Source organism: Gasterosteus aculeatus, chromosome 11 (genome assembly GCF_964276395.1).
Source record: "Gasterosteus aculeatus chromosome 11, fGasAcu3.hap1.1, whole genome shotgun sequence".
NCBI lineage: Eukaryota > Metazoa > Chordata > Actinopteri > Perciformes > Gasterosteidae > Gasterosteus > Gasterosteus aculeatus.
Window position 1 is genome coordinate 14,179,355 of NC_135699.1, and position 18,338 is coordinate 14,197,692.

General features: G+C 45.0%; 2 protein-coding genes across 2 annotated transcripts; one reads left to right on the forward strand and one right to left on the reverse strand.

Moving 5' to 3' along the window:
• Positions 1–66: 66 nt before the first annotated feature.
• Positions 67–8,179, reverse strand: pold1 (polymerase (DNA directed), delta 1, catalytic subunit). Its single transcript, XM_040189963.2, has 27 exons — positions 8,036–8,179; positions 7,574–7,776; positions 7,191–7,304; positions 6,749–6,889; positions 6,394–6,519; positions 6,053–6,221; positions 5,402–5,516; positions 5,181–5,310; positions 4,894–5,060; positions 4,706–4,810; positions 4,423–4,563; positions 4,192–4,302; positions 3,819–4,010; positions 3,646–3,734; positions 3,441–3,557; positions 3,095–3,208; positions 2,704–2,851; positions 2,392–2,487; positions 2,077–2,214; positions 1,816–1,991; positions 1,537–1,689; positions 1,350–1,452; positions 1,105–1,237; positions 764–877; positions 596–648; positions 394–491; positions 67–308 (listed from the first exon to the last, which is right to left on the reverse strand). Exons 2-27 carry the CDS (start codon positions 7,758–7,760, stop codon positions 221–223), a joined length of 3,318 nt encoding a protein of 1,105 aa, XP_040045897.1. The 5' UTR covers positions 7,761–7,776; positions 8,036–8,179; the 3' UTR covers positions 67–220.
• A 2,454-nt stretch (positions 8,180–10,633) lies between these two features.
• On the forward strand, positions 10,634–18,312 carry gys1 (glycogen synthase 1 (muscle)). The gene is made up of 16 exons (XM_040189965.2): positions 10,634–11,126; positions 12,900–13,018; positions 13,330–13,511; positions 14,063–14,254; positions 14,394–14,579; positions 14,728–14,872; positions 15,027–15,144; positions 15,240–15,360; positions 15,452–15,558; positions 15,677–15,736; positions 15,819–16,011; positions 16,213–16,339; positions 16,412–16,507; positions 16,601–16,764; positions 16,865–16,945; positions 17,030–18,312. Exons 2-16 carry the CDS (start codon positions 12,901–12,903, stop codon positions 17,255–17,257), a joined length of 2,118 nt encoding a protein of 705 aa, XP_040045899.1. The 5' UTR covers positions 10,634–11,126; position 12,900; the 3' UTR covers positions 17,258–18,312.
• Positions 18,313–18,338: the final 26 nt, after the last annotated feature.

Consider the following 18,338-nt stretch of genomic DNA (forward strand, 5'->3'; position numbering starts at 1 on the left):
AGTTAAATGTGTATATATTTAGCATCTGGTGTTACTGCGATAATAGAAACCATCACACATGAGGGATAGATTGCTTTTGGATTTTTATTTTACAAAAGTGACATACCATTCATATTAGAAAACAAAAATATATGCATTTTTTACAATCCGCGAGAGAAAGAAAATACAGCGGGACAAAGGCTCATCTGAGCTGGCTCATCTGAGCTGACGCGTCTGTCGCTCACCATCCAAAACGATTCACCAGGGTGCTCTGGTCATCCAGATCTTTCTGAACCTTCTTCCTCATGTAAAAGATGGGACAATCCCGACTGTAGAGGAGTCAGGAGGGACGGTGTTACCGTGTATTCAGGCATAATTCTCAAGTCAACACTGCGCTTCAATAGATATTCGTACCTGGTGCAGAGCACGTCCTCGTGCAAGGAACCCTGACAGCGCTGACACTGAGTCCACAAGCGAGAGAAACGCTCCTCCAGTGTGTTCAGGTGAAAGATCTGCAATTAGAAACTTGTTAAAAAATCCTTCACGTGATATTCATAAATAACCAGGCATTTTAGTGAATAAAAATAATAGTAAAAGATTCATTATTCCTGCATACCTCTTTTTGATACAGTTCAGACTCCTTCCTCTTACAGAAATCGCACACCGCCGCTGCAATAACACACACGTCAGATGTCACACAAAGCATCAGCGCGCAGACTCAAAGCCTCAAAGGGATCTGAGAGATAATGTAGTTAGGATATTTTTTAATTCTGATCTCACACACCTTCCGTCTTGAGTACAGCTTTGCAGCCGATACAGGTGCTCCTCTTTTGAGCAAATGCCATCAGGCCCCCAACCTTCGAGGTCAACACGGTCTTGCAGCGTGTGTGGTCGCCCTCTGAGGATTGCCAGCGACATCACATGTTAACATTTGTGATTTCATTTTATTTATTTATTTTTTACAAGAGTTTCTTCATGAGAAACTGCTGCTTGGGTTGTTATAATGCTGGCATGGTTATAAACCATCTTTTAGATTTCTGCACATGATTAATCCACAGCTAATCCCATAAAATTGGAAAACTGACTGCTTTTTAAGAAGACTATAACATGCATGTTGATACTTACTGAGGAGGACGTTTTCTGCCTTGGTCTCTCCCAGGATGGGCTCAAATATTCTCAGCAGAGGCTTGGACAGCTGCTGCTCCAGGTAGTATTGTGTGTCGATGGGAATTGTGTTCTCCAGCACAAAGATTGGGTCCTTAAATGACACGCAGAACAAACCCGATTAGCGTGCGGGCCAAACATTAGGCGAAAAGGAGCTGCACAAATTAAATCTAGTTATTTGGACAATAAAAGAGGCTACTTCAGACCTCTGACTTCATGTACGCCGCCACTCCCTTTGCAGCCTTGATGATGACGTAAGGAACTCTGTCTCCCAGGTTTGGGGCGCTGCCAGCATCTCTTTTCTTCATCCTGTAAAAACATCCATATTGGTGAGTCGGTTCACCCACACCGCGCAACGTTTACCCCGCGGAGTGTTGTTTGCAATGAACGGACCTCTCAGCCAGCTCCACGTGCGCCTGTTTGCCAGCGTACTCCTGCGCAGTGCGCGTGAGCTCCTTGGTGATGACAAGCTGACTGATGTCAATGCGGTTGCACAGCAGGTCAGAGATCACTTCTTTGGCGTGAGCCACAGCGCCCTGGGGATCCCTGACAAAACACACCACCAGCTCGGATTATCTTCAGACCAGATAAACTGCTCATCGGGCAGGCTGTTCTCACACAAGACTTGTAGCAATAGCTCCAAGAGACATGCACATGCGTATGCATATGTACCTGTCTATGAGGATTCTCTGCAGACAGGTGTTGATGAGGTTTGCCACCAGAGGGCAATTGTCTCTGCGGACAGTCTCGATGCCTTTACAGTCCATCTTCTCATGAGTGTCGGCACTGCCAGAGAAATAGAGGCCTGCGTACCGCTTCTTGTTGATCAGCAGGTAAGGGTAATACACCTGTGGAAGGGACATATGTATTCACAACAACTTCTGACGGGCTTAAATTATGCGCTTTGATGGATCATGTCAACAGAAACGGCACCTTCTCAAACTCCAGTTTGATGGGCGGCGTGAAATGGGACGATATCCACTCTGCTGCCTCCTTGCCCACATCCATTGCCTCCCTCACGGTGGCAACTCCAAGCTTAACCATGACGGAATCTGTGTCCCCATAAATGACCTTTAAAACATATAAATACAATTTAAACAAGCACACTAATCAGGTCTGTAGTAGATCCCATACCTGCAAGTCTGCTCAAAACTACAGCGTATTATTAAGAGCATTTCCTGATATAAAAAAAGCTGATAACTCAAAAGCATTTGGGTCAGAACGGGCACAGCTAAAAGTATTTCTCACCTTGGCATCGCCTTGGTAACCATTGGAAATAGTGTACTTGGACTCTACCAGTTGTTTGGTTTGCTCAATCATCTGTCTTCCAAAACCGGTGACGCTCTAGAAAAGTAAAAAGACAACTTAAAAACGAGTTTTAAAAGACCATTGACATTAAAAAAGTTCTTTGTTCCTTCCTCCTTTGTCTGCTTTGCCTACAATAGATAACCGATGTTCGGTGGCTGCATGGCAATATGGTGCCCACTTAACTAAACCTATAAGTCCAGCATAAAATAGTTGGACTTCACATTAGTACAAGACCGTGATTCAAGTGCTCACCTGAGAGATCTCTAAGCAGGGCAGCTTGCCAACCTGAGCGCCTGTGAAGCCGTACACAGAGTTGGCGCTGATTTTGAGGGCCAGCTGTCGGCCGTCCAGCACCTGCCTCTTGAAAGGGTCCGTCTCCTTCTTCAGCTCCGTTTTGGCCCTGCGGACCGACATTGGGATCAGCTAAGAAGGAAGCCACTTCTGACTGGCACTGTATTTTTCCCTGAACATTATCACAGCAAGAGAAAAAACATTAAACACCAGGAATAAGGGGATAAAAGTTAGTTAAAATAAATATGCATTCCTGAGAGGAGATTCGTTTATTTTATCTAGCAACTAGTTGGAACAGTTTCCCTCTTGTTCAGGTCAGCCCGATTGTGTTATGCGTTTGAATAATTCCAACCTCTTCCTGGCAGACAGCAGGTTCTCCAGGATCTCCGGTAGAAGTCCTTTTCTTACAGAGCTCTTCACAAACATATCGCCAGTTGGAGTCTTGATGAAGTCCTCTGGTGAGAGGCTGAATACAAACAACTGCTTTAGATGTGGCTCATTGCATGCAAAACAAGTGTTTTGCATGTTTAATAGATCATCGAGAAAGGACACGTCATTATCAAATTAATAAACTAAGTCACAAAATTGTGTTTACTACGTTTAGGTAAGAATGAAAAATAGAGCTGGTTTGAAATAAAGTGGCATAAAAACCCTTATATTTGAAAAGAAAAAAACTAATTCATAAAAAGTCTGCTCACTTCTGTCTCTCTGGTGAGCCTTTCTGCAGCAGGGTGGTGTAGCACAGATTGTGAGCCATCATGATGGAAGGATACAAGGAGGAGAAATCCAGGGTGGCAATAGGTACGCTGTAATAACTAAACAGAGTAGAAGATGGTGATGGAAAGGTATAAAATAATATTGCATCAACACGGAAGAGTCATACACTTAAACAGATGCACTTACCCTTTCTCTGGCTCAATGACAGTTGCCCCAGTGTAGTCTTCCCCTCCTTCTGGCCTCACAACAGGCATGACCAGGTCTTGTTTCATGGCCTTTAACACGTACAGACAGATACTCACAGTCAACATTCTTAAATCTGTATTTATGTATCCGTCCCATGGGTTTGCCTTTGTTACCTGTCGTAAAAGCTGAGAGACAACTTTGATCTGCTGTCCTCTCGACAGCAGGTAGGTGAGAGGCACGCCGGTCACTCTGGCCATCTCCATGTAGTTAATCACACACATCAGCTTCTGCAGCAGGCGCAGCGGCAGGTAGGCGTCTTTGAGGCAGTAGACGGCCAACCGTCGACGAGTCTGTTCGTTTCCATTCTGTGGTGGAGGAAGCAAACGGGAGGAAGAGCAGCAACAACTGGAGATTAGTTGTTTTTTTAAGCTCACGTGTTCAATTTTATTTTAGAGAAATATCAGCCATACACTTAAATATTTAGTAATGATGCAATTTGTTTCAGCTCTCATTCGGCTACAACAAGGCCACTAGTTTATGCTTTACCTGCAGATCGGTGATGATCGAGTGCTGCACATCTTCTTTCTGTTCTTGCAGGAAGTGGAAACTCACGGCGTTCAGTGTGTATGAGCGCAGTTTATAGTCCCTGAGAAGAATCTGAGAAACAAACCAATAAGAACATCATGCAAGTTCTTACCCAAGCAACGCAGCACATACGGTGTAGTAAATGTATACGTTAGTAAAGTTATGAATGCTGCTGCTGCAAATGAAGCTGACCTGCAGTAGATCAAACTGAACCCGGCCCTCCATATTAATGATCTTGTTCTCTCTGCGGCCCATCTGCTTGCTCTGGAAGTTTAGGTCCCGCATGACTGACTTCATGACTCGCACGCGGCCGAGGTAGGGAAAGAGTTTCACCTGGACACAAAAAAACAATAATTAGTATTGCAACTACAAATATACTCTTCTGGAGGCTGTGTGTATGTTGATTACTCTCAATCTGTTGTTGCAGAACTTGACATTGAATGGAAAGGGTCAGAGAAGTAGCGCTCCAACTAACCTTTAAGGCAGCTGCCCTGTTGAGCAAGTAGGGAAAGTCAAAGTTTTGGATGTTGTATCCAGTGATGATGTCTGGGTCGACAGTCCTCAAAAACTCCGCCCAGCTCTGCTCACAGAAACAAAAACTTATCAAAAACGGGGGGAAAACGTGTGGGAACACTTTTCCGTGCCTAATTGAAGCCAGTGTACCTGCAGGAGCTGCGTCTCCTGCGTGAAGCACAGGATCTGGGAGCCCACGATGCTGGCACAGGACTGGAGCGTGAACACGGTGCGAATGAAGGGCTCCTTTTCACCCTGCCGCTGCACCATCGACGCGATCTGAATCACAGGGTCTTTGTCAGCTTCTGGGAAGATTCCTGGAAAGAAAAGAGTTCAATTCTGCATTCGCTGTTCATCCAGTATGATCGACCTCGTACACAAAAAGGTACAACGTGTGGTGTTTAATGAGGATGGCAAAGAGAAAGAAGGAAACCCACCTTTTCTTCCTGCACACTCGATGTCAAAGCTGAGCACCCTGAGTGGGGCAATCCTCTGCCACTCATCCTCTGCAGGATGACTTATCAAATCTGTCCATCCCACATCCACCTCATACTGACACAAGGACACCTAAAAGGAAATAGTGGGAGACGGTTCATGAGCACAAGCCTACCTATTTTTTATTTGGAACCCTCACAGAGGGGTAGTGAACCAGACCTACCTTGCCTGGGTACAACGAATCTGTGGCCCCCATGCTCTTCTCTTCACGCACTCTGTACTTGCTTTTGGGAAGTTCAATCCAGCAGCATCCCACCACATCACTGTCCACCATGAACCTGACAACACAGAGAGGCTCATTCAGCTGAAGAATACTGCTTTACTGTTTAGTGCAAAACATTCCCAATATGTAGAACGTAGGTCTATAATGTGTTGAATTTAAATGGAATGCTTTTATTCAACATGTGAAATGTAAATATTATAAGCCACTGGGTATGCTAATATGCTTTATACTGCTTTATCAGAACAAGGGCAAAAACATCAGCCAGTGCAGACATCTTTCAACTTTAGAATATATAAATTAAATCTTAATGTAATTTTTTTCGACAAAAGGTAATGAAGCTTATCCCTAAATTGACATATATATTTACATGTTTTCTCGGGTTGTTTTACATGTACCACAGGTTTGATAAAAAACAGCATTCTGCACAGGGAGGACACACACACACACACACACACACACACACACACACACACACACACACACACACACACACACACACACACACACACACACACACACACACACACACACACACACACACACACACACACACACACACACACACACACACACACACACACACACACACACCTTATCTCAAAATCGATGTTGGCCTCATACGATTGGTATCCCTGCATTGGGAATGCTCCAAATTTAAAGCCCTGCTCCAGTAATCTTTTTGCTGGAGCGATGAGACGAGGCATCGCCATTGTTATCCGTAAAAAGTCCAGCATGCGTTTCCCATGGTAACCGTACATGTCTTCAGAATAAAGAAAATAACAACTTAGATTTCAAGTATTGGAAATCACATTGTAAGTATTAATAAATGTTTTTGAAAAAAGAATCAGAGGTTTGTTCATAATCCTTTGAACAAAGAACATCCAGGAGAAAATTAATTGACACATTAGAATAAGAATAGCACTTGTACTCACTCTCTTTGCGGGTGATGTCCACAGCCAACACTGTGACCGAGATGTTGTCCTTATTGGATCGCATGTCCTTTAAGACAACAGAGTTCAACTCTCTTTTAAAGTCACCCAGGGAATCAGATGTGAAACCTTTTGCAAAAGAAAGAAGAGAGGGATGATTCAACATTAATCATTTAATCACAAACAGCTGAAAATCACTCGGAAAGTCAACATGCCCAAATGACAGGAATGTGTTCTACATTTTTTAACAGCAACTGACAGACATCTATTGTTGTGATGAACTTTGTCATGAAATGTGTTCATGTCTTCACATCATGTATTAACATAATATGATAATATGAGTAATGAGAGTACTCACCACTTGGTGCCTGGACATAGAAATAAGGGGCAAAGCCGTGAACGTGGCAACACACACTGTTGCCGCTGTCCGTCACCCCAAACATGCGAATGATTGGAACATTTCCCTGTACCTGGCCAGGCATGCCAGCCACCGTGGCACCTGCATAACACAGAAGTGGAAACAACTTGCATACGGTTTCTTCTCAGGAATCAGGAACATTTATTACCAAAATATATCAGACATACAAGGAATTTGACTTGGTGGTTGATGCATAACATCAGACAGTAAGACAATGGACATCAAGACAGATAAGACAACATGGTGAGAGAACAAAATGGGGCAAGAGGAATTTAAATTAAAAATAAAAAGTTAAAAATAAAGTGCATATATATATATATAAAATACACAATCGTCTGTATGAAAATAACAAAGATCATTCTAAGCGATCATTAATAATTACCTAAATAATAGTCAAGATCAATCTGCTGAAACACCAATTTATCCGATGATGGGTTCAGTGGAGGGGCGGGAGGCCGCCTCCAACGGGGGTTAAGGTCAGCTGAGAAGAGGTCACCTGAGGAAGAAAGGTATTAAGACGGTCATAAGACAATGTGCATTATTTTATAGCATAAATTACCGAGGAAATAACACAGTAAAATAACAGATTATTATTCTACCGGTAGCTAGGTTCTGCATAAAAATACGATGATAAATACGCTGTGCATGTTTAATAAAAGCACATGCATCCGTATGTGACGAATATAAATGACACCAGTCAACATTTTTGATAAAAAGGTTCACAAACATAGCTTAATAATTTTAATTTTTGTGTGCAATACTGACCTACGGGAATAACGTCATGGCCTGCTTGCCCCTCAATCTCCTCGGTCTCCATTTCTGCTTCATCAAACATGGACAATTCCTCTTCAAAACGCGATGGACTGTCTTCCCAGTCGTCATTCGTTTTACCCCGTTTGGCCTGGGTGGCACCAACCTTAAGCGGGCCACCATTGCGTCGCTTAAACTCCATGCCTTGAAGAAACAATCTGGGGGCAGAAACATGTTGGGGAATATCACCACAGAGAAGGAGAAACCATTCTCATCTCAGTTGAGCAAACGCTGCATAACAAGCGGGATGCCACGCGGTTAGTAACGAGCACCAACAAATACGAGACTGCCCTCCATATCTAAAGTTAGCCCATTAGCCGTTAAGCGTTTGTTTCCTAACTGCACACAACTTGAGCGCTGCCAGTTAACGTTACGCTGCGTCTTTCAGTGACATTTTTCTTACGAAGCTGTAAATACCTGTGGAAGTAACTTCTTGACAAAAGACCCCCGTTTGACAACGGAGCGCGCCAATCTGCTTCAATGTGTGAGTCTTCACCCGGGAAAAGCGCGGAAGAGCTTCCGCTTTGTTGATAGGTCCCGCGGCAAAGGAACGGATAGTGACGACACGAACAGGGCGGAGACTCGGCGATAATAACACGGAAGTGGCGCGCGGCCAATCTTTACCCCAGCGAATGAGAGGGAAAACCCGGAAATGACGTCACAGCGTACGCAGCAGAGAGGAAATCAGAGAATGTGATTTCATTTTTTTTATTAACTAGATCCCCTCATAACAATTTCACAACCAAAACATTCCTTTTTTTTGTTGAATTTGCAGCTTGGAAATATATATTCACTTTCTTAACAAGCAAATTATGTTTTAGGACTGCCTGCATTACTTCCTTATGATTATTTTAAGTTGTTTTATTGTTGCCAATAAGATGTTTACTGTTGATAATGTGATAATTACTATCCCATGTACTACTAATGTGCTTGTTTCTTTTGCCCTCTATATAGATTTTGGAAGTAATCATCTTTATTATATAGTTCTATGTATACGCATTCAGCAAACAATGACCTCAGTTTTGCAATGAACTAATAAAGCTAAACAAAAAAAACAAATGGGTACCATTAAATACACGGGACAAAGTTAACCATAGTGTTGTTTTATTTATTTAAGACATTCAATTGAGACCAAATATCCTTTGCAGGAGAGGTTTCAGAGCTAATTAGGTGCATGCAGGGGTTTAAAAACACAACACTTCAGTCACTGACACACTTATCACATTAATATAGCCCATATTCTATAATTCTGGGTTATGATCATTCACTTGAAACTCAATTAAAAATGTTAAATCCCACAAATAAATTGATAGTCAAAAACAAATACACTGGATCCATGTGTGTCAGTGTATTTCAATAAAAGATTGTCCCAGGGTTTTCTTTCAGGGCCTCTGTACACAGATAAGCACACACAGTCAAAGGTCACAGTTCACAAATGCGTATATTCTCCCCTCTGCTAACACTGAGGCGGCCGTAGCCACTCAGCAACATGCAGGCTGTAGATACAACATCTAAATGCTCTCCTCCTCCTCTCCTGTGATTTTAATCATGCCTGATCCTTCTCAACGGCAACACCAAGGAAGCACCTCATCACTTCTCCTTCCAACAAGTAATGTGAAGAAGCTAACGACTGTGCAGAGTGAACTGAGGAAACGGATCAGGGAAGGGAAAAACAGATAGGATGAAAATGGAGGATCAGTTGAAGCAGAATAACATCAGTGAGGTCTGGAGGGGCCTCAAAACCATGCCTAGCCACAAGAAACCCAATTCCCAACCTGTTGGACACAATACGTGGATGAATGTTCTGAACACATTCTTCAACAGATTTGAGGATCGGTCATCCTCCCTTCCCCCTATCCAGTCCTCCCTGCTTCTGCAACCCTTATTGCCGGCAACTGTGTATTGCCCAACCCCCAACCCCCATCCCCCTTTCCACAACATTCAGCACCCTTCCACCCTCAACAAACACTGCTCTTGTTCAAAGCACAGCCCCCAACACCAACCTTAAACACACAACCTCTACCCCCGTTTTGTCCTTTCACAATAACCAAGGCAAAGAAAGAACTGGAGAATATCAAGGCGAGAAAGGCTGCAGGGCCAGATGGTATCTGCTCAGTGCCTCTCCAGCTTCGTGGAATATTGAAGAACATCTTCAAACCACAGCTGTGTGAAAATGTCCTGTTTGGTGCCGGTGCCAAAGACAGCGCACCCCATGGCCCTAACCAAACGAAGGCCAGTGGAACCGACGTTAAACCTGATGAAGACCTTGGAAAAGTTCATGTCAATCTCCGACCCCTGGAGAGCCCATCAATGGACCAACTTCAGTTTGATTACTAACATGGCATCGGGGTGGATGACTCCGTCATCTACCTTCTACATATATGCCTCTCTCAGTTGCTAAAGCTGGAAGCACTTCGGGAATCATGTTTTTTTTTCTCTATTTCCAGTGTCTTCAACACCGAGGGACAATTATGACCTGACCAGCCGTCCACAGTACGTGCGGACTTTGTGTCCTGCAGCACGGGGCCCCCAACAAACCTTTCTTGCTCCTTTTCCTCGTCACACTCTAGACAAGCATCTCGATTGCTAAGCAGTTTGAAGGAGAGATAGCGCAGGTCCTTCCTTCCTGCCACTGTTAGACCAACACTGCTCCCAAAAGACCACACAAAAAGGGACAATTCCTCATTCATTTATTCATTCACATGCAATATAAATCCAATGCAGCCTACTGTGCGATGTGAATATTCGGTTCAATCCATTGTGCAATATTAACAACCAGTTTGTTTTTGCTGTTTTTTAAGGATTTATTAATGTTTTCATGTTTCTACCAATGACTGTTTGCACTATCCACCACGCTGCTGTCATTGTGCAAATTCCCCTGCTGTGGGACTTGTTTTATCTTATCTTAACCACAGACTTACCAATATATACCATGTGTTAAGGCTATTTGGGGATGGAAGGTTGTGGGGGGGGGGGTTAACAAATGGCACCCGGTGGAAAGGGTCAATGCATGACAGAACACAGAGATATGCAGAGGGTTGGGTGTCTTAATGTCACTGGTCACGAAGACATTATAAATAACTCCCCCCCCCCCAACCTCCTCTTTGGAGAAAACGCATGCCTGGTTTCCCTCGACTCCCCTCTTTTGTATGGATGAAATAATATTTAACCAACTGCCATACAACCTCCGCGCAGCCTATTGCGTCCTTCGGCCGGGCTGAAACGCCCAATTCCCCGTCACCAAGCGGAGGCCGGGGCCAGTAGCAACGAAGCTCATCAATAATGCAGTGGACACCTCACCAATCCCATCTCCTTCCTGCATGCGAGGCCCGGCCGTGGGCGTCTCCGTCCCCGCGATCTGACAGCCGAGGCACCGGACCAATGTGAAGGCTGTCAGCCTTAAATCCGCCTCCTTCTCCTCCCTCCCGGCTGCGTACATCTCGCCGGATTGACCGAGGCAGCCGCCAATGCGTTGCCCATCTTCGTGAAGTAGAGACATAACCGAAAGGTGAGTAGAAATCTTTGTCTTTTGCTTTTTTTCTCCCAAAATGGCGCTATTTTAAAATACTTCCTCGACGGACGGGCGCGCGCACCGGGACGCGCTGTCCTCTGTGCGCGAGCGCAGCTGCTGTAGGTGCTCGATGTCACGTTCGCTGCTCCGCTCACCGGGAAACGTGACGACAGCGTGCGTACGTGCCGGGAGGTCTGCGAGCTGTTGTTGTGTTGTTTTTTGGGTGGGGGTGTCCTGTTGTCCCGTTGTCGCCTGCAGCCGCTGCCCGAAGCCGACGTGCAGCGCGTGTCCCGTTGCCTCATTTGGGTCTTGTCTTCCCCGCAGACCCGAGGCCCTAGTGAGCCGTTCAAGTGGAAGTGTATGACATTTCTATCGGTGTGATGGTTGTTGCTGACTGTCCGCGCGTGCGTCAGAAGTTTATTATATCGCATCCGTAAATTGATGTCCAACAGGTGAGGGGAGCGCCGCCCCCCCCCCCCCCCCCCCCCATCCGAAGGATGGTTTGGACCCCCAACGTGATCCTTTCCTTAAATGTCTTTGCAGAAAAAAACTTTCTCTCCTCTGAAAAAAGTATTTTTTACTTTTCTTGGCCATGTCTAGAAGTTTATTTGAGATGTTTTCACCACTCTGAATCCTTCAGAAGTTGAAATCCAGAAATCCAATCTAAGCAAGAACCCCACTACCGAGGCTCATCGGTTGTGGAATGGATTGTCGTGCAGGTGAAGGCGGTCTGTGTTTTAATACAGTGTTCTTGCACTGGTTGGTTTCCGTGGTTTTTACACACGTCTGACACAATTTCAACATTTCACAGCAGCATATCGGCTGGATCAAGTTTCTACCTGATTCGTGCCCACGTTATGTGCCTTGTTGCCTCCTCTCCCATGACACTCCCGCAGTTGTTCAGGACGTTGCAACATTTTTGCGAGCAGAAACCTAATGCAGAGTTGTATTTCCAGTGGATCTTACACTTTCAGTCAGCAGGAATGCACTCCTCATGCCAGGACGAATGGGAAGCTGGATAATTAAAGGCGTGTGAATCTTTTCTGCAGTTTAGGCTGCAAGTCGAATGCATTGACAGCCGTAATGGTCACTGTAACTCATATCTGGTGCATTAATTCAGTTTCACAGAGCAAACTTTTAACGTGTCTGTGTGTGTCAGACAGTTTGACCAATCGCTTTGACCAATCGCTTATCTAGCAATCAATGTACCTCTTAAGAGGTGTTTGTTTGTACTGACTTTCCCATAATAACAGCCAAAGGTTGGATTTCTAAAGTCACCAGAACATTTTAAATGTTTGAAACCCAGTATATTGCAAAGGGAGAACTTTAGTAATCAAACCTTTAAAAAATAATTGACGACAAATTCAAACCGGTTTACAGAGAGGATTTTTATCATGGTAATATAATCGAGGGAGGCTGTGTTCACACCACGTCTTGTAATAGTTTTGCGAAATAGGATGTACGGTTGGTTGATGACAGACTTTCAAACGGTCACACTGTTGGACAATGTGCCATTTACGGTTTTCCTGATACTGTTCTCAGAGAATCTGGCAGACGCAATTTATGTTTTTGTATCACAAAGTCAACGTAAAAAAAATAATCTAAAATGGGTTTTGATGTAAAAAGCCTGGTTCCATTTGTCAATTGCTCACAAGTCACAATACCCTGTGGTAAACAAGTAGTACTATATAAGTCACGAGTGTCATGCACGGTGTACACACAGTGGAAAGGTGACCCTCTCTCAGCGGAGTGTGTTCTATGTTTACCCAGCATGCCGCTGGCTCGCAGCCTCTCCGTCACGTCCCTCTCGGGGATGGAGGATTGGGACGAGGAGTTTGAGTTGGAGGACGCAGTTCTTTTTGAAATTGCGTGGGAGGTCGCTAACAAAGGCAAGTGTGTGCGTGTGTGCGTGTGTGTGTGTGCAGGAATTCGGTCCTGACTTGAGTACATTTGTCTGCATTATTTTTAGTTTTTGAAAAGAAACTATTTCTGTAGGTAAATGTTGAAACACATGTTGCGCTTTTCAAGTCGCTTCAATAAAAAGCCTCAACTTAATAAATGTAATGTTATGAAAACAAAATTTGTAGTTTCGATGTATCACCTTCAGGTAAATTCTTGTTGTCCCCATAATGAATCACATTTATTCATTTTTTTAAATTGTATATCTTCGTCTCTACTTTGTGTGCTTGCGTGTGTGAAGTTGGAGGCATCTACACCGTCATCCAGACCAAAGCCCGTCTGACCGCGGAGGAATGGGGGGAGAACTATTTCCTGGTGGGCCCTTACGTGGAGAGCAACGTGCGCACTCAGGTGGAGCTGATCGAGCCCACCAACCCCGTGCTGAAGAGAACCATTGACAAGATGAACTCCAGTGGGTGTAAGGTACTGCCACATGCACGCGGTCAATACGTAGACGCCTCGGGAGTTAAATTCGCACATTTCACCCCGAGGAATAGTCGGGAGGGTTTATAGGCTGAGATTCTGCAATTTGTGGTAAATGTGAATTACTCTTACAGACCCGGTTTAAAGCTCGGCCCCTCTTTCATGCATATAGGCCGCGTCTCTAAACCCAGTGACATTTCCTCTCAAAGGTTAGAGGTTGTACAAGTGTCTCTCTGTCTCAAAAAAACCCACACACTCCAGAAATAGATGGTCAGTGTGTGCGCGGCCGTTTTGAAGCTTTGTGCTGTGTCACTCTGAGTACAGTGGAGTTCTGGGTCAAGGCTAACGGAGGGGCCACTTTTTAAAGCGCAGCCTTTTCAGTGAACTTTATCTGGTTTGCATTGAACCACACAACCTTTAGTCGGGAAGCGCAAATGCACGTTACAGATTAATGCAAAAAAAAAAGTGATTTTGGGGTAATGCGTGGCATAAAGAAGTCAAGTTTATTTGACAACTCTCACTTTTCTCCTTTTTTTTTTTCTTCCCTGCAGGTCTACTTTGGACGCTGGCTCATCGAGGGAAGTCCCTACGTTGTTCTGATCGACGTTGCCTTTACCGCCTGGTCTCTTGACAGCTGGAAGAGGGAACTGTGGGACCTCTGTGACATCGGCGTGCCGTGGTTTGACCGCGAGGCCAACGACGCCGTGCTGTTTGGCTTCCTCACTGCCTGGCTCCTGGGAGAGGTCAGCAACAAGGCAGAAGAACTTCAATAAAGCACAAAAGGAGAATTTGAAGAGCGTGCAGAAAGGAGACGGATAGAGCCGTTGATCTCTCTGTGTATCAGTGTAATCCATATCACCTCTGTTTTCTCCCATATGTCAGTACGCAGCCCAGAGTGAGGAGCCCCCGCACATCGTGGCCCATTTCCACGAGTGGTTGGCCGGCCTGGGCTTAGTGTTGTGTAGACACAGACAGCTGCCCGTCGCAACCATCTTCACCACCCATGCCACGCTGCTGGGGCGATACCTGTGTGCCGGAAGTGTGGACTTCTATAACAAACTTTCAGAGGTGCGTGTCCCTACTGTGTGCATCACGCAGCATTGTGATGACGCAAAAACGAAACGATAGACGGTGGAGATTTAACAGACCAGACTGATCAAAAAGAAATGTACACTTCGTCAAACCCAACGTTTCTCTCCCGTTTGTGTCCCTTCAGTTCAACCTGGATAAGGAAGCAGGCGACAGACAGATTTACCACCGCTACTGTCTGGAGCGGGCGGCTGCTCACTGTGCTCATGTCTTCACCACAGTGTCACAGATCACAGCCATTGAGGCGGAGCACCTGCTCAAGAGGGCACCAGGTGTGTGGAGGTGATTTTAATGGTCATCTGTCACTGGCCAGACACTGCAGGCCTTGGCTGTGCAAGGATGTCTATGTATTTCTTACTGAATGTTTCAATGCATTGAGCTTGTCATTCACCATTTAATGCCCTTCACCGCTCTCATTGCAAACAGACATCGTCACTCCTAACGGGCTCAACGTGAAGAAGTTCTCCGCTGTGCACGAGTTCCAAAACCTCCACGCTCAGAGCAAGAATCGGATTCAGGAGTTCGTCAGGGGACACTTCTACGGGTCCGACACGCATCGCTGAATTGCATTTCATTGTAAGCGCTTCTCTCATTCAGCCACTGTTACATTTAGTTGTTTTTTTTTTGTTCGACCACCAGGCACCTCGACTTCAACCTGGACAAGTGCTTGTTCCTCTTCATTGCCGGAAGGTATGAGTTCTCCAACAAAGGAGCCGACATCTTCTTGGAAGCTTTAGCCAGACTCAACTATCTTCTGAGGGTAAGCGTGCGGTTGTGCGGACGAGGACAATGGTGCGTCTTGGCTGGCGAAAGACGCAAACCCACATTCCTGTACGGTCCGACTGTTTCAGGTCAATCACAGTGACGTGACCGTGATTGCGTTCTTCATCATGCCAGCTCGGACAAACAACTTCAATGTGGAGACCTTGAAGGGCCAAGCAGTCAGGAAACAACTCTGGTGAAGATTCTTTTCTTGTTGAAGCAGCAAAAATGCTCCACTCACCCACATGGAAAAGTATTTAGAGATGATCTAATAACCCGTGCGTTGTCTTTTTGGTGTTTGTTTTCCCCGACAGGGACACTGCTCAGACTGTGAAGGAACGTTTCGGAAAGAAACTATATGAATCACTTCTAGTGTAAGATAATAAACGTTAAAAAGGTTTATTAATGCTCATAAATTATCTTTTTACAATCCCTAAAACATGTTGTCTTCATCAGTGGGCAGCTGCCAGACGTGTCCAAGATTCTGGACAAGGACGATTTGACCATAATGAAACGCGCCATCTTCGCGACTCAGAGGCAGTGCCAGCCTCCGATCTGCACCCACAACATGCTGGAGGACAGCGGCGACCCCATCCTGAACTGCGTCCGCCGCATCGGCCTCTTCAACAGCTCCGCCGACCGCGTCAAGGTGAGGGCGGCTGTCTGCAGTCCGTAAACGGCCGCAAAAAATGTACGTGATGCCAGCGAACAGATGAGTTTGCGTTCATACGGTAAACTTGGTTTTAATCCGTGGGGGTTTTGTTTTCTCGTGTTGTGGCCGAGAATCACCGTTTGTTGCTTCTGTTTGCTGTTACTCCGGACACCAAATGGCTTCTTCCTCCTTTTTTAGATTATCTTCCATCCTGAGTTCCTTTCGTCTACCTCTCCTCTCCTTCCAATGGATTACGAGGAGTTTGTAAGAGGCTGCCACCTGGGCGTCTTCCCCTCTTACTACGAGCCGTGGGGCTACACACCTGGTAGGACTCTGACGAGGGGTATTTATGTGTTTGGGTTTATTGTGGAGTATTAACTATTAATCTGACCCTCAGCGGAGTGCACAGTTATGGGGATTCCCTCGATCTCAACTAACCTGTCAGGCTTTGGCTGTTTCATGGAAGAGCACATAGCCGACCCCTCCGCATATGGTGGGTTTCTCCTACTTTCTGTTTGACTCAAAGTTTCTTCTTTTTTTTTTTTTTTAAAGATGCAAGGTGATAACCGCTGTTTCTTTTTTGCAGGTATCTACATCCTTGACCGTCGGTTTCGGGGGGTCGACGAGTCGTGTAACCAGCTCACGTCCTTCCTGTTTCAGTTTTGCAAGCAGAGCCGCCGTCAGCGGATCATCCAGAGGAACCGGACTGAGCGTCTGAGCGATCTTTTGGACTGGAGATATCTCGGCAGGGTCAGATTCAAAATCTCGCTGTCATATTTTCTTTTGTTCATTGCTCAAATTCAAGGTTGATTTAATGCTGTTTTTTATCCCCCTTTGTTTTCTGAACCAGTATTACATAGCTGCCCGTCACATGGCTCTGGCCAAGGCCTTCCCTGACGATTACATGTATGAACTTCATGAGCCCACCTCAGTAAGTTAACATGTGTGTTTGGATGAGAGAAACGCAACATCTTCCTACTATTTGTTGTACTAGTCTTTTGTTTCTCGCCCTCAGACCTCGGGTTTCCGTTACCCTCGACCAGCCTCCGTGCCTCCCTCTCCAGCGCTGTCCCGCCATTCTTCCCCCCATCACAGCGAGGGTGAGGACGAAGAGCGCTACGACGAGGACCTGGAGGCAGAAAAGGACCGGCTAAACATCCGCCAGCCCACCGCTCTGCCATTCAAAAATAAGTCTTCGGTTGTTCTGGGGGCCAATGGAAACGGTGGTTTTGCGAAAAACTGAGAGCTGAATAGATTTATATATACATGCTGAACCTCACTAGTGAAACTGTCGCAATCGTTTTAAGTCATCTTTGTACTATATAGCTGTGTGAATGCGTCACATTTAATATCTGCCCGTTGTGAAATTTGCCTCACTGTCAGTGTCTTCCAAACCTGTTTGTACCTCAGAGTTTTATGAAAATAGCTGTTCGTTTGCTATTTTTCTGGTATTGTTTCAGTTCCACCAGCAGTGCAGCCAGTGATGTGATTTACTTTGAGGAGTAAATGCAGCAGCTAGAAAGGGCTAAATGACAGCTCGACATTCATCAATGGCTGACTTTTGTAGTGTTAACACCTGACAACACACTGTAGGTTTAAAACAATAATGGAGGATTATTTAGAGTAGCTGGGAGTTGTTTTTCTAATACTTGACGTGGGTCAGAGCAGGGATGGATTACAACCCTCCTTTATGTCAGAGGTTAATCTGGACTAATTCAAAGCTAATTTCCCTGTTTAAGACTCATGTGACGACTGTCCTTTGCGCTGAGTACCAGTTCTTTACTTGCGTTTGGCCTAAAACTGTGATGGCGACAATGCAGAGCTTTGAAAAGAACTGTCCACCTTGTAGCATCTTTTCTCTTCTTTCTTTCAAATGCCTTGATCACTACACATCTTCTCAGAATGGAAATGTAAAACAAATGGCATCAGAAACCCCGTAAAACATTTTTGTTTTCTCATTCTGAGAATAGTTTGTGTTATTTCATCTTTGTTCTGTACATTATTGTATTGCAGCCATTCAGTGGCAAAATCACCAATTCACAAACCTCACCCTCTTTATCCGTCTGCTTCCTTGGTTGCCTGTTTCAAAAAGTATTATAATAGAGGTGTGCAGGGGAATGAGGTGCTAACAATGTTTTTGGAGAAAAGACGTAAGAGATGTCGGAATTTGTCAAGACTCCATCATAGGCTTGTTGCAATAGAAGAGGAAAATGATGTGACCATGCGCATACGCCCCCTCTGTGAGAGTTTTATCTGTTACAATCAGAATAACTAATAAAGATAAAATGTATGTGTATAGCTATTGGTGTTTTTACAAATGATCA